General features: G+C 41.5%; 1 protein-coding gene across 4 annotated transcripts in view; it reads left to right on the top strand.

The window, feature by feature from the left end:
- The window catches only part of RGPD4 (RANBP2 like and GRIP domain containing 4), a 66204-nt gene that overhangs the window by 35100 nt on the left and 14992 nt on the right, over nucleotides 1-16112 (top strand). For all 4 annotated transcript variants that reach the window (XM_073350884.1, XM_073350892.1, XM_073350910.1 and 1 more), the window contains 3 exons: nucleotides 2317-2455; nucleotides 2668-2765; nucleotides 3323-8024. In XM_073350884.1, coding sequence (XP_073206985.1) covers nucleotides 2317-2455; nucleotides 2668-2765; nucleotides 3323-8024 — 4939 coding nt within the window. The remainder of the gene's footprint in view (nucleotides 1-2316; nucleotides 2456-2667; nucleotides 2766-3322; nucleotides 8025-16112) is intronic.

Genomic DNA, 16112 nt, shown 5'->3' with positions numbered 1-16112 from the left:
AAACAGTGAGCCATGGCTCCTTTGGGGAGCCACAAAGGGTTCATGGGGGAGCCACAAGTGTTTTTGGGGAAAAATCAATATGCCTGTTCTTTAATTGTGTGGGGGGTTTTTTTTGGTGTGGTTTTTTTTTAAACTGAGGGTATTTAATCTAGGCTTAAAAACCACCTGCACTTTATCTGTGAGTCTGTCTTAAGCTGCTATTGCTGCTGGGGTTGGGAGCTTCTCTATGCCCTCTGCTCTTGGAAGGGGCCTTCAGCAGAGAGACTTCCTACTGAGGTAAGAATTCAGCAGGAAGAGTCTTGGCTGAAAGCACCCTGCTGGAGTGAAGGGCAAAGAGAGAGGATCTCAGTGCTGGCAGCGGCAGCAGCAGCAGGTAGGGGAAGGAAGGGACTCTGAGGGAGAGACAGATGCCTCTTACCTTTATAGTGGAACAATTTTTGCGATGTGTTAACCTTACATGTAGAAAACGTTTGACTGAAGAAGATTATTTTAATAAAGTTAAATGTAAAAGGAGGAAAGTAGATATAATACTTACAGTGCTTGAATTTTTATGTCTTGATGCTAGTGTGGAAAGTCCATAGCATATTATTAGTTTTCTGGTCTTCATAGATTAAAGCCTGAGACCAGGGAAACTACAGACATTTAGAAACCAAAGACTGAGAATTCATAAACGAGCAACAATTTTTTTTCTTTCAGAAACAAGAATTAGTGTCAGAAAAGTCATTTGTAAAAAAAATTATTCCTCAGAAAGCCTTAGATGCATCTTTTATTGTAGCCATGCAAATTGCAAACAAGCATACACCATCGGTGAGCCCCCATATTGAAAATATTCAGCTATATTCTGTGTCTGGACTCTTGATTCCATGAAAATCCACCTTAAAGCAGCTTCCACAGGGCATCTGTCCATTCAGGTTTTTTTTGACCCCATGGTATCCAGATTTCTAAAGGGATTACCTCTGACATGGGATCTCAACATTGTCCTTATGATCCTTGCGAGCTCTCCTTTTGGCCTTTTCCTGAATGCTCTTCACACTTCCTTTCGCTCAAGCTGTTTTTAATCTGCCAGAGGGGCCAGCAAACTACATGCTCTCATGGCTGACCCTCTTTACAAAACATTCCATGGGGGTAAGGTGGTATTGAGACCCTATACCAAACTTATTCCCTGTGTAGTGTTAGACTTTGGTTTGAATCAGTCTGTCATTTAACCTGTTTTTCTCACCAAAACACCATTCCTCCTCCTAGAAAGAAGCTCCCTTTTAAAGGGCTTTTGTTATAATAGGAGAGTCTTTCAGACTCTTTTTATTGCCATCTCTGGTGTTTCTAGTGGTCCCAGAGAATGTCAAATGATTATGTAGTGTGTATATAATAAACCTGTTCCTCCAAATATTAAAATACATTCCACTGGACTAAAGCACAGGGTCTAGTCCTTTGCACACTTCTGGAACATTCCCAAATCTGAAACTTGCCAGGCAGCTATATAGAGTACTTTCTTTACTTTCATTAAACATTGTCCTTGGCCTAACTGCAAGAACAGATGCCAGATTTGGTAGGGCAGTGTTAGTCATTGTTTGGCTAAAGTGGGAGCCACATGGATGACAACATCGTTACTATAAGGCAAATAGAAGTTATTCTGCAATATTAGTAAATTTTCTGTGTTGGAGAGCATATTATTGGCTCCCTGTCTTTGCATCACTTCAAGATTAAAAATAATTAACTCAGCTAGTATATAACTTAAAAATATTTCAGTGTACCTGAGCATCCTCTACCAAGATTTGCTAAAAAAATCAAGGGCAAGGGCAGATATCCAAGTAAAAGTTCATCCTTTGGCTCCTCTCTAAGGATGACTTTAGACAAAAGATTTGTCTCTAGCTGTTCTTGTTTCAGAACTGTTCTTTTTAGTCTACTAATGTGTTTCTTCCTGTGACTGGAAGATTTAGATATTTATATAATGTTGAATATGGCACTTGGAGTGTATTCAATTCATTTTTTGCTAGTACTTGACTTTTTTTTTTACCTATGTATTTGGTTTTGTGTACTGGCTTAGTAGTAGACTATGTTAATTCATACAAATAAACCTCTTCAGTGTAAATTGCTGTATATGATAAACAAAAACAGCTATAGTAATCTCTTCCTTCCAAACTGAGGCTTGGGTGTCAAGGGTAAAAGTCAGCGTTTGGTAAACACCAAAGTAAAACTGAGAATTTTTAAGGCTTTGCATAGATAGTATTAACCTCAAAATAAACATCTGTTTTAATGTTCAACTATACCTGTCTTTTTAATTTGAATGTAAACTATATAAATACTGTCTCCTGATAGAATGAGATGCATGAAATGAAACTCAATAATTCCAACTCAAACTTGTCATCTCATCGGTGGCCTGCTGAAGGCTATGGCACAGATACAATGTCAGATGGCTATCAGGGAACACAAAACTTTCATGGAGCTCCACTAACAGGTAAACTGGTGTTGAGAGTTTAATTAGTTACTGTATCTTGTTTTTCAGAAGACCTTGGTCAGCCTCTAAAATTGCTATAAATTAGGCATTTAAGGTTTAAACACTGCAAATGAGCTTAAAAATACCTTTCTGTTGAAAAGTATTACCTTTTGAAGATGGTTCTCTTTTGGGTAATGGCAAAATAGAATTACACTCTTGTGTTTCTCTTTTAGTTGCTACCACTGGCCCATCAGTCTACTACAGTCAGTCGCCTGCATATAACTCTCAGTATCTTCTCAGAACAGCTGCTACCAATGTAACACCAACAAAGGTGAGGAGAGATCTGTTAATTTACTGCTTTGAACTACAGTCTTTATCAATTTTCAATTTCTATATGTGAAACTGATTCTTCCAATGAAGACTTTTAGGGATAACTTTGTGTGATATTCACACTTATGTGGGTTATGCTCAATGCCCAAATGTGGATGACCTACTGAGTGAGTCCTCTCAAATTCTCGTGGTGCGGGAGGGGGTGAACCGTCAAGAGCAATCTCTTGCATTCGTATTTGAAGTATATATGCTCACTATGATATCTTCTACTGAGAAAATCTTTGACAATACCTAAGATCCATTTCTCTGTAGGATGGGAAGAAGTTTTGGGAGTACTAGGAAGGAATAGAGAATAAACGAGCAGTATCTTCTCAAGCAGCTAGGTGTTTCTATAAAAAGCAAATCTTTGTAACTGTTCTGCTTCACTTAATATTAAGGTCTATACATTTTAAAGATAAAAACAAAAACATCAACAAACTTTTCAGGGCAGGGATTGCCTTAGGTTTGTACAGGCACTACCATAGTACAAATAGAAAATAATAATCTTTCTTTTTTTAGGCTCCAGTCTATGGCATGAACAGGCTTACACCTCAACAACATATATATGCTTATCAACAGCCAATGCATACACCACCACTACAGAACACCTCTGCCTGCATATTTTCCCAAGAAATGTATGGCGCTTCTTTGCGTTTTGATTCTCCTGCTACTGGACTTCTGTCTCCACGTGGTGGTGATGAGTATTATAATTACAGTGTTCCACAAGCAAGCACAAATCCACCATTGCCTGAGCCAGGCTATTTCACAAAACCTTCAGTTGGTCCTCTGATTCCAAAGTCTGCAGAATCAAAGGTGATAGAATTTGGGAAATCAACCTTTGGGCAGCCTGTACCAGCAGAAGGAACAAAATCCTCTTTCACAACACCTGCACAATCAACTCAACCAACCACTTTTAAATTTAACTCTAATTTCAAATCTAATGATGGAGACTTTACATTTTCATCACCTCAGATTGTAGGCCAGCCCCCCAGTGCAGCTTTTAATAGCAGTGAAAGCCTCTTGGGTCTTCTGACATCGGATAAACCTTTACAAGATGATCGATACATGGGGCAAAGAACAGTTCATGATCATACAACTGGCCAAAGAAATGCCTTCAGTTTTGGTAACAAAAATATTTCAGGCATTTCATTTACAGAAAATATGGGACAAAACCAACCTAAAACTTCAGGTTTTGGCAAGGGTGACATATTCAATTTCCAAGATCCCGGAAAACCAGTGTTTGGAACCCCAAGTTCAGATCTGGCCAATAGAAGTCATGAAACTGAGGGAGGAAGCATCCATGGTGCTGATGATGATGATGATGGTCCACACTTTGAGCCTGTAGTGCCACTCCCTGACAAGGTTGAAGTAAAGACAGGTGAGGAAGATGAAGAGGAATTCTTTTGCAACAGAGCAAAGCTGTTCCGTTTTGACACAGAATCTAAAGAATGGAAAGAAAGGGGCATTGGAAATGTGAAAATACTAAGGCATAAAATATCTGGGAAGATTCGGCTGCTCATGAGGCGGGAGCAAATATTGAAAATCTGTGCAAATCACTATATAAATACAGATATGAAACTGCAACTAAACGCAGGTTCAGACAAATCATTTGTATGGCATGCTTTAGATTATGCAGATGAGTTTCCAAAACCTGAGCAGCTTGCCATTAGATTCAAAACACCAGAGGAAGCAATGCTTTTCAAGCATAAGTTTGAAGAGGTGCAGAATATTTTGAGAACCTCGGGATCAAATGTTGGTACACCAGCCATTCAGAGTGTTGGGATTACAAGAGAAATAGCAAATCAGAATAGCAAGGAGCCTTGCAAAACTACTCCTGGAACCCTGAATTTTGGATTTCAGTTTAAGAAAGAGGAGACGTGGCAGTGTAATGTCTGCTCAGTGAAAAACAGTTTAACTACTTCCCATTGTAGTGCTTGCCAGGCTCCAATCCAAAATACAAGCAGTTCTGTAAAGGGACCTGATGGCAAAAGCAGTTTTACAGTTACATCAGCTACATCTACACCAATATCCTTTTCTTTTGGTAGGGAAATCCCATCCACATGTACTACTAGTGGATTTGGGGAACAGTTTATGTTGAAGGAAGATCAGTGGGCTTGTAATGTGCATCTGGTTCGAAATGAAGCTACTGATAAGAACTGCTCAGCGTGCCAAAGTCCGAATCCAAGAAACAAGGAAATGCATGTTGTACCATTACCTGAAACTTCTGCAGCTTTCAAACCCAACACTGATACCACACACGATAAATTTGGGTCAGTTTTTGCTAAAAAAGAAGGTCACTGGGATTGCAATGTTTGCTTCGTAAGAAACGAGCCCACTACATCTAAATGTGTTGCCTGCCAGAATCCAAATAGAACTAACATGCCAGTATTTGGTCAGCAAGCTTCATTTAAAAGTGGCCAAGGAGATGTTCCAAAGACTACACACAATGATTTTGGAGCTGCATTCTCTAAAAAAGAAGGTCAGTGGGATTGCAGTGTGTGCCTAGTCAGAAATGAAGCAAGAGCTGTAAATTGTGTTGCTTGTCAGAATCCCAATTCACCAAATCAGCCTGATGTGTCTACATCTACTATTCAAGCATCGCCTACTCCTGGAGTTGGTCCTGCCGCTGATGCAAGTAAACCCCAGAAAAGTGGATTTGAGGGACTCTTCGCTAGAAAGGAAGGGCAATGGGATTGCAATGTTTGCTTGGTACGAAATGAAGGCTCTTCAGTAACCTGTGCAGCTTGTCAAGCACCAAATCCAAGTAATAAGCCTGTTGCTGATGCCCCATCAACTCTTACATTTGCCCTTAAAAGCAAATTCTCTGAACCTGCTGGAGGACAACTGGGAACAGGTTTTAAGTGTGACCTTTCTGAAAAAGGTTTTAAATTTGGCCATGCAGAACAAGGAAAAGCACCTTCTTCCTTCAACTTTCAGATTCCTTCAGATACTGAAGTTAAATCTGGAAAAGAAGGATTTAGCTTTTCAATGCCTGTGCCCACAGGTGGATTTAAATTTGGCATACAAGAGCCTAGTAAAAATATCACAAGAAAGGATGAGCCACCCAAAGAAAGTACCAATGGCTTCTTAAACAGTGGTGATGAAAAAGAGAAAAAGGAGACTCCCTCAAAGGGTGTAACTGGTATCCAGTCTCATAATGTCTCAAACAAACAGAACAGTGATTTAGTATTTGGCCAGAATAGCAGCACTTTCACTTTTGCTGACCTTGCAAAAACTACTTCTGGAGAAGAATGTCAGTTTGGTGTAAAAGATCCAAACTTCAAGGGTTTTTCAGGTGCAGGTGAAAAGTTATTTTCCTCACAGAGTTCTAAAATGGCTCACAAGGCTAATACTTCTGTTGATCTTGAGAAGGAGGATGATGCATATAAGACAGAGGACAATGATGATATCCATTTTGAACCTGTAGTCCAGATGCCTGAAAAAGTGGAATTAGTGACAGGGGAAGAGGATGAGACCGTGCTCTATTCACAAAGAATAAAACTATTTAGGTTTGATCCAGAAACAAGTCAGTGGAAAGAACGTGGTGTTGGCAACTTGAAAATTCTTAAAAATGAAGTTAATGGCAAACTAAGAATGCTAATGCGACGTGAACAGGTACTGAAAGTATGTGCAAACCACTGGATAACAACTACCATGAACTTGAAATCTCTGTCTGGTTCAGACAAAGCATGGATGTGGCTAGCCAGTGACTTTTCTGATGGAGATGCAAAATTGGAGCAGCTGGCAGCTAAATTCAAGACGACAGAGCAGGCTGAGGAATTCAAACAGAAGTTTGAAGAGTGTCAGAGGCTGCTGTTGGATATTCCACTGCAGACCCCACATAAACTTGTGGATACTGGTAGAACAGCTCAACTCATACAGAAAGCAGAAGAAATGAAGAGTGGGTTGAAAGATCTCAAAACCTTCTTGACAGATGATAAAACTAAATTGACAGAAGAAGAGAATAAAAACTCAGCTTCAGCCTGTAGTACTTCTGATTTAATTATAAAGCCACATGCTGAAAGCACTGGGCCTACTCTGGAGTGGGATAACTATGATTTACGTGAAGAAGCATTGGATGATAGTGTAAGTAGCTCTGTGTATGCCTCACCTCTGGCAAGTAGCCCTGTGAGAAAAAACCTATTTAGATTTGGGGAATCTACAACAGGATTTAATTTTAGTTTCAAATCTGCCTTGAGCCCGTCCAAGTCTCCTGCCAAACAGAATCAGAGCAGGTTGTCTGTAGGAACAGATGAAGAGTCTGATCTTACTCAGGAAGAAGAAAGAGATGGACAGTACTTTGAACCTGTGGTACCTTTACCTGACCTTGTAGAAGTGGCAAGTGGTGAAGAAAATGAGCAAGTTGTCTTCAGTCATAGAGCTAAACTCTACAGATATGATAAAGATGCCAATCAATGGAAAGAAAGAGGTATTGGGGATATAAAGATCTTGCAGAATTATGACAACAAACAAGTTCGTATTGTAATGAGACGAGATCAGGTATTAAAACTCTGTGCCAATCATAGAATAACACCAGACATGAACATGCAACAGATGAAAGGAACTGAAAGAGCCTGGGTATGGACTGCATGTGACTTTGCAGATGGGGAAAGAAAAGTAGAGCTCTTAGCTGTGCGATTTAAACTACAAGATGTTGCAGAGTCATTTAAGCAAATTTTTGATGAAGCAAAACATGCCCAAGAAAAAGACACCTTGATTACACCTCTCTCTTCACGTGCCAGTACACCAAGAGAGTCTCCATGTGGCAGAATTGCTGTAGCTGTACTGGAGGAGACCACCAGGGAGAGAACTGATCTGAACCAGGATGGTGATACCTCTGATGTGACTGTAGAGGTTTCAGAGATGTCAAGCACTTCTGAAACACCAACAAAAACAGTGGTTTCTCCTCCAAAGTTTGTATTCGGTTCAGAATCGGTCAAAAGCATTTTCAGTAGTGAAAAATCAAAGCCATTCACATTTGGAAATACTTCAGCTACAGGATCTCTATTCGGTTTCAGCTTTAACTCTCCTTCAAAAAGTAAAAGTGAAGAGGATAGTTCAGTGTCTCAAAACATAATGCAAAGAGAACTACAGCTCACAGTAACTGAGCCTCAGGAAAGCTACACTCCCAATCAGAAGCCTACAGACAGCCAGGGAGAAAATTACTTGGTTACATCAGCAGCAGGATCCTCTAATTACACATTTAAAACACTAGAAAAAGGTAAGCGTTGCCCGAATTGGCAACTATTTATACTAAGAAGAAGTTTTACTTTGAGAAGATTATTGAAAAATTTGTCATGGAAAGCAGTTAGTGGCTTTTTGTTGCAATGAAAATACTGTAAATTGTGTCCCTGGAATAAGAGTAAAGTGTTCTCTTCAGTAGTTGAATGCAAACTTCATGTTTCTTGCAAATACCTCTTTAGCTTAATCTTATGGTTTTGTCCTTCACTTACAATTGTTCTTTTTGTGCATGGTGAGGGGGCAGGGGATGTCTGAACTATTGTGCTAGGTCAGCATAACTCTGCTCATATCTAGGAATTCAGACGAGCTAGTAATTACCTATGCACTTGGGCCAAAATTTTCAAATGTAGTTGCCTAAAGTTTGGAACCGGAATCCATAAGTTGGACTTGTACCTAAGTAGGTAGTCTTGTCAGCACTTAGAATCATAGAATATCAGGATCCAACCTAAACCTCCCCCACTGCAACTTGAGACTATTACTCCTTGTTCTGTCATCACTTCTGAAATTATGGCATTTATTTTGGTACTTAAATACAGATGCAGGGACCTGTCTTTAGACAATGATGTTTGAAAACTTTGGCTTCCATTTCTTTATGGAGAGGCACAGTGGTTTAGCTGAAACCTGCCATAATATAAGAACTTGAGTGCTGCTGATGTATTTTGATTAGGTGGTATTAGTAGAATGGTGTAAACTAGATTTTTTGTCTTACTGTTTTTTCTTATCTGATTCCTAAATTTTTCAGCAGCAGAGTGAAATATTTGTCAGGGAAATATCCTGCTTGAAGACAATTGTATGGTATATGAAATTTGACTCCAGTCTCTTGTGATCAAAGTGCAGCCCACAGCCACTCACTTCAGAGGTCTGGTTTGAAGAGGCTGCACAAATCCTGGTATTGCTCTGTTGTCTTAGCAGACAGAATAAATTATATAACTTTGATTTATTTGTATCTTCTGCTGGGCAAACTCTTGGGCTTCACCTTTAAATAGCCATCTACAACTTTACAGTAGAAACTGAATATTTCATTGCATTATATAGCTAGTAATGTTTAATGTATTAGGACCCTATCAAATTCATGGTCCATTTTGGTCAATTTCACAGTCATCAGATTTTAAAAATAATAAATTTCATGATTTCAGCTATTTAAATCTGAAATTGCAATGTTCTAATTGTAGGGATCCTGACCCAAACAGGAGTTGTGGGGTGGTTGCAAGGTTGTTGTTGGGGGGGTGGGGGGTTGCGGTACTGCTACCCTAGCTACTGCTGGTAACAGTGCTGCCTTCAGAGGTGGGCAACTGGAGAGCAGTGGCTGCTGGTCAGGAGCCCAGCTCTGAAGGCAGATCCGTCGTCAGCAGCAGAACAGAAGTGAGGGAGGCATGGTATGGTATTGCCACCCTTACTTCTATGCCGCTGCTGGCTGCCCAGTTCTGAAGGCAGCACAGAAGTAAGGGTGGCAATACCATGACCCCCCTAAAATAACCTTGTGATCTCCCTGCAACTCCCTTTTGGGTCAGGACCCCCAATTTGAGAAAAACTGGTCTCCCCTGTGAAATCTGTATAGCGTGGAGTAAAAGCACACAAGACCAGATTTCATGGTCCGTGATTCATTTTTCATGGCCATGAATTTGGTAGGGCCCAAAATATTATATGAAGCATATGATTGTATTGGCATTTAAAAGTTGGGGGCGGGAGGGGAAGAGCAGTCAAATCAATTTGTTAAATAGAAATACTTTGACTAAATTGCAGTAAAAAATGGACAATGCAGAATTTTGGACTAAAAGTGGATTTCAGAATTATGACAAGTATGCTGATCTATGTAGTAAAGTATCCTGGTAGGAAAAACTTGATAGCTGCTGCTTGTTTACATCTATTGAGTAATTGATAAACAGGTACAGCAGGCAATGCAAATATTCATTAGCTGATTGTGATCTCTAGATACTGGAGATATACACTTAAGAACTTAGATATGTTTGTGCCCCTCTAAAAATCCAAATAAACACTTAAACCCACATAATTTATTTTCTAGGATTTAATTTTAGTCTTTTTAAATCTAATCCAATGGCCTTTTGGACCAGCACACCTTCCTTCCAACCCGATAGTAAAGGTATTTACACACTGCACTGAATGTGTGATGAAATCACTCTTTAGCTGGTACTGACAATTGCCCAGTTGTGGCAAAGCAGTTGGCTATATAATGGTATGAAAATTTACACAAATTTAATATGCATGCTGAAGAGCAGTAGTTAGAATTAGTGTGTTTTTGACTTTGTACCTGTCATAGCAAAAGAATGTCTCCCTACCCTCTGTTAGTTTAGGTTTTTTTTAATTCACACAAGTGGTGGTCTTGGAGTGCTCTACTTCATAGACTTTTGGCTTTTGTATTGCTTCAAATTTACCATAGGAACTCCAGATCTGCTTGCTAAAATCTTCCCTAGGAAGATGAGAAGATGTATGAGAAATTTCACAGAGTATGCTCAGGATGATGTTGAAATTCCTCATGAAGAGGGTTCCAAACTGGCTCAGTTCCATTCCCAGTGTCTAGCCAGTAAGAACTGTATATCCTTAAAAATAAGCATCTGTGAAATAGGAGGCAGAGTCTGAACTCTTGAGTTTTTCCAGCTAGTGTCTGAATTGAATCCACCTGTTTGCCACTGGAAGTGTTCAAAAGTTCACTCACTGGTCGCCTAGTTGTTTACTTCTGGCCCTTTTCATAGTTAAGTCACATTCTGAGGCTGGGAGTCCAGTGCTCTCTACTCACCCAGTGTGTGGCTGCGTAAGGAGTTGCTCTGCACCTAACTTCTTTTAAAAAATAGACTTTTGTTGTGTGGCTGACTACTTGCTGAATAAACCAGGTTGGTGAGAACTTTTGGAATCTTTATTTTTTTCCTTTAAAATAATATAACTATAGATAAGCTGTATACATTGTCCAATGTTTTTTTAAAAAAAATACAAAGATACACCGAGAATATCTTATACTTGAGTGCTGCAACAGTCCTCAGTACTAAATATGTATAACCAGATCTTACAACAGATGCATGGTATAACCTAAATACTGGCAGTTCTACCTTGATTAAGTAAAACTTGGTCAAATGTTGTCTCCTTAAAACAAATGCTTCTCACTGTTCTAACACTATTAGTTCCTATAGCATCCAAAAAGTGTTTTCCATCATTATAATCTGAAAAGGTATATTACATGCTTCCATCAATACTAACTCTTTATTTATTAAAAGAACAATATTGCTACTTCTAAATTTAATCAGATTCTAAATTTAAAACCTTCAGTTAGTCTCATTTGTTGTTTGTGAGGTAAAGTAAATATTCTTGATTCTTTTCCCCCGGCTAAATTTGTTCTTTGTTATCTTAGGGCTTGACACTTGCAAGTTAGAGCGCATTAAAGCAGCCCCAGGCGCCCTAACTCATGACCCATCCACGCTGGCAAGGCACGTAGAGTGCCTGGATTCTGTAGCTGGAGCGCTCCTGGTAATCCACCTCCACCAGAAGCATAACGCTTGGTGTGTCTCAGCTGAAACGCTGCAGTGTCAGTGTGAACGAGGTGTTGCATTACTGCACTTTGATCGGCCTCCATAAACGTCCCATAATCCTCTTAAATCAGGTGGCCACTCTTTTCATTGTTTTGAAGTCGCTTTAGGAATGCAGATATGCCCTTTCAAAGCTCTGTTTCTGACAGCTGGCATGCTTGTCTGCTCCTGGACAAAGTAAGCCATTAGTGTGGAATGCTGTGTGAGAGAGTGGGGGGGGGGGGCGTCTGCTGCTGTCTGAACTTAAAAGATAGCATGCTGGCATGCTCTCAGCCCCCCAAAAACCGTCTCTCCCCCACCCCATACACACAACACACTCCCTGTCACACTCTACTCCACCCCCCGCCCCCATTTGAAAAGCACATTATAGCCACTTGCATGCTGGGATAGCTACCACAGTGCACTGCTCTCTGTGGCATTGCAAGAGCTGCTAATGTGGCCACTCCAGTGCACTTGCAGCTATCAGTGTGGACAGACTGCAGCACTTCCCCAATTGCACTCTCCGAAGGTTGGTTTAACTCAAAGCGCTCTACATCTTCAAATGTAGCTATGCCCTTAGTCGTCTTCCTTTACAGAGGAAAAAGTGATGAATATATAGTGCAGTTGATATTTTAAAATGGTGAGTACCCATAACTTGATATGATTAGTTTGTAAAAGAGGAAAAACTAAAATAGTAAACACTTTCTGATCTCACATTCACTGGATTAAGTTGCACAAAATATTCCCTGATCTTAAAATGAAGCTTCTACCTCAAAATTTACTTTTGTGATGCTCCATTAAGGTGAATTGTTACATGGAAAACACAAAGAATCCATATATTTTTTTTGAAAGTTTCAAACTGTTCTTAACTTCCACAGGTAGAGACTATAACACTCTACAAGATCTAGTTCAATAGGTTCTTCTGCATTACAGACCTTGGAAATATGGTGTGAATTTTATTCTTTTTAAAAAATTGATATGAAAAAATATCAAAATCCTCATTTGACTACAGCTGAGCCTTCAGATGTACTGATCTGATGTGAGGGGGAGAGAATTAATAGAGGACATGCCTGAAATCTGCCTTTCAAATTCAACCCATTAAAAATGTAGTCAAGGATTACTGATGGTGATATTCCTTTTTAGAATCAAGGTAGAAACTCAAGCTCTTTCCTTCCAGCCTTGGAAAAAGGCAACTCTCTAGAAAAAATTAACTATTAACAGAACATAGTAGTTCTAACCCCTCTGCCAAAATGATCACCCTTAGAGCGAAGCAAAGATGTTTGTTAATATAAGCCATCCAGAAACCAGCCTCTGAGTCTTTCAGTAATGTGTCCTAGATTCATAGAAGGTTAGGGTTGGAAGGGACCTCAGGAGGTCATCTAGTCCAACCCCCTGCTTGAAGCAGGACCAATCCCCAATTTTTGCTCCAGATCCCTAAACGGCCCCCTCAAGGATTGAACTCACAACCCTGGGTTTAGCAGGCCAATGCTCAAACCACTGAGCTATTTATGATATCAAAGTATTTACAGAGAACTCAATTAATCTTTAGGTCTACAAAATCTTCAATATCATTAAAAAAATCAGTTCATAGCTATCAAACACTAGCAGTCCAGACTCCAATATTTAGTTCTACCTATTCTTGACATCAGTAAGTTAAAAGAAAAGCAAAATGCTAGGACAGCAGTAGAGAGCTGCTTTGGATGAATAATGCCTCTTTTCTAATGTTATAAAATGAACACTATTGATGGATCATAATTATTTTCCTTGTATCTGCTCAGGCTTCAGAATCTAATTTTGGTTTTGTGGTAGTTAAACTGTGGCATATAAAATTTCTCATAGCTGTTTTAAATAGCTCAGCTATGTCCATTCATATAATGGGAAAATCAGATTTTGGAATGTTAATAGCAAAACATGAAACAAGGACAAACTGACTCTTCTAAACAACCACATCTGGCTAAATTTTGTCAGTTGTCTGCAATACGTGTTTTGTAACTTTGTCTTCTGAACTATGCATTTTGTGAAGTGGGAGTTGGAATACTAGGATGTTGCAATGATGCCAAGCAAATATTGGACTCCTTGGATGATTTTGTCCACAATCTTGCTTAATCTGAATAGACTTTTTAGTGTACTTTTTAGTACACTACTGTGTACCTTGAACTTATTTCATTACTTGCTTTATTGTATGGAAGTAATGTATGTTTTCTGCATGTTGGATTTAATGAAGGTTTACTGGAAGCTTGGTGCTTATGAAAGATGCTGGATTGGCAACACTGGAACTAAAATCCTATAGCTAGCCATAGAATGGGTGTTGCATGGCCAGTAGCAGCATGAGCTTTCCTACTCTTCCTCAGCTTTGTTCTTGACGACACACCTCTAAGGTTATATGTACCAAATTCTTCGTTCTCTTTTGAGAGTTAATCTCACTATAACCCTACAACAAACCATGTTTTTAACCAGATATGACTGATGAGCGCTTGTGCTGAAGCATCCTGAGGTGGGCTTGCTCAGAGTAAACTTTCATGTCAAGTAGGAAACTTGGTGTATCTCTATTTGAGTAGTTGGAGCATGGACTAAAAAGTAGGATGTTTTCTGGTACTTGGATCTCTTAACTGCTGTGGTTTTAAACCCAGCCTTGATCAGTTCTTGAACTAGTTACTCTTTTGAGGGAGGGAATCTTCAAAAGATGTGCTATGCAAGCTGTTCTCCTTTTTTAGAACACATAAAGCACATGGAAACTTTGTCTAGCAGCAGCTACTCTTTAGGTTTCATCTGCACTGCTCTTTGGAAGTTGTGTTAAACTAGTGCTAATACTATAGTGGAAGTAGAGTAAGATCTGGACAGACAGAGTAATTCCGGGGGTGCCCAAGTTTCAGTGATGAGCAGTGACTGTTGCAGTTAAGGATTGAGATGTCATCTCTGTAACATCTAAAAGCCTGAAAGGATATACACCTCTATCCCAATATACACCACCCGACCCGATATAACGCGGGTTTGCATACAACACTGTAAAGCTGACACGCTGCTCTGAGCAGTGTGTTAAGGGTGCTGGGCCGGGCCCGAAGGGTTGGATATGGGGCAGAGGGTCTCAGGGGCGATCGGGGCTCCCACCCCCCAGGTTCTGGGAGGCAGGAGCTGTAGGGAGCCCTGCAGTCCCAGAGTGGCCCATGGGATCAGCGGGGGGCTGGGAGCAGCCCGCTCCGCTTCCCTCGACCCAGACCCCGCTATGTTGCTCAGGGGAGGGGGCTTAGAGGAAGGGATCCCCCCGCACTCACCCACAGCGGTGGAAGCGGAGCAGCCCAGCCTCAGCCCACTCCACTCCGCCAGCTCCCAGCCACGGTGCTCCACTTCCCACCACAGGTGAGTGCAGGACCTTTCTCTCTCTCTCTCTCACACTCTCTCTCACCCCAACATGGCTGGGGCCAAGTCAGGCCGTGTCGCTCCACGTCCCGCCGCAGGTGAGTGCGGGACCTTTCCCCAACACACGCGCACGCACACAGCGACATGGCTGGGGCCGAGGCAAGGAAAGCGGAGATGGCTCAGGCTGTGTCGCTCCACTTCCCACCGCCAGTGAGTGCAAAGGGTGTCCTTTCCCCCAACCTCCCCGCACTCACTGGCAGCAGGAAGCGGAGCAGCCTGGCCCCCGCCCACTCCACTCCGCCAGCTCCCAGCCATGGCGCTCTGCTTCCCGCTGCCAGTGAGTATGGGGGGCATCCTTTCCCCAACCTCCCCACACTCACTGGCAGCGAGAAGCGGAGCAATGTGGCTGGGAGCTGGCGGAGTGGAGCAGGCTGGGGCCGTGTTGCTCTGCTTCCCACCGCTGCCGGTGAGTGCCTGTCGGGTCAGGGGGTGTGGATAGGGGTTGGAGTAGTCGGGGGACAGGGAGCGGGGGGCGGTTGAGTAGGGCGTGGGGTCCTGGGGGTGAGTAGGGACCGGGGGGTCTCGGAACAAGGAATGGGGGGGCTAAAGCTACACTTGCAAAAGTGTAAGAGAATAGTAGATGATAAAACTTGGCATGCAGTTTAGTTCTGTCTCTACATTGCATCTTTAAAAGTGGATTTTAATAAAATTATGCTCCATTGCTCAAATTCATAGTACTCAGTATGCCAAAAGTACCTTCACTTTACTATTTAAATAGCTTTCTAAATTTAAAAATTAAAATGCATGCAGCAGTTGGGTCTAACTTCAGTTGTGTGATGAAAATAAACAGAAGTAAGGACCATGAAGACTGAAGCATGCTTTATGTAGGGTTGCCAGGTGTCTGATTTTCAGCTGGAACGCCCGCTCGAAAAGGGACCTTGGCGGCTCTGGTCAGCACTGCAGACAGGGCTGTTAAGTCTGGTTGGCAGCACAGGCAGACTCCCTACCCAGCTCTGTGCGGCTGCCGGCATGTTGGGCACCTAAGCATGGGGCAGCCACGGTGGGCTCCGCGCACTGTCCCCGCAGCTCCCATTGGCCTAGCCATGCCTCCATCTAGGAGTCAGTGGGAGCTTCTGGGGAGCCATCCAAGTTAAGTGCCCTGAGCTCCCTCCTGCACCCCAGCCCTGAGCCCCCTC

This window comes from Lepidochelys kempii, chromosome 1 (genome assembly GCF_965140265.1).
Source record: "Lepidochelys kempii isolate rLepKem1 chromosome 1, rLepKem1.hap2, whole genome shotgun sequence".
Lineage (NCBI taxonomy): Eukaryota > Metazoa > Chordata > Testudines > Cheloniidae > Lepidochelys > Lepidochelys kempii.
The sequence above is the reverse complement of the archived record's forward strand: the minus strand, read 5'-3'. Positions and strand labels throughout refer to the sequence as shown.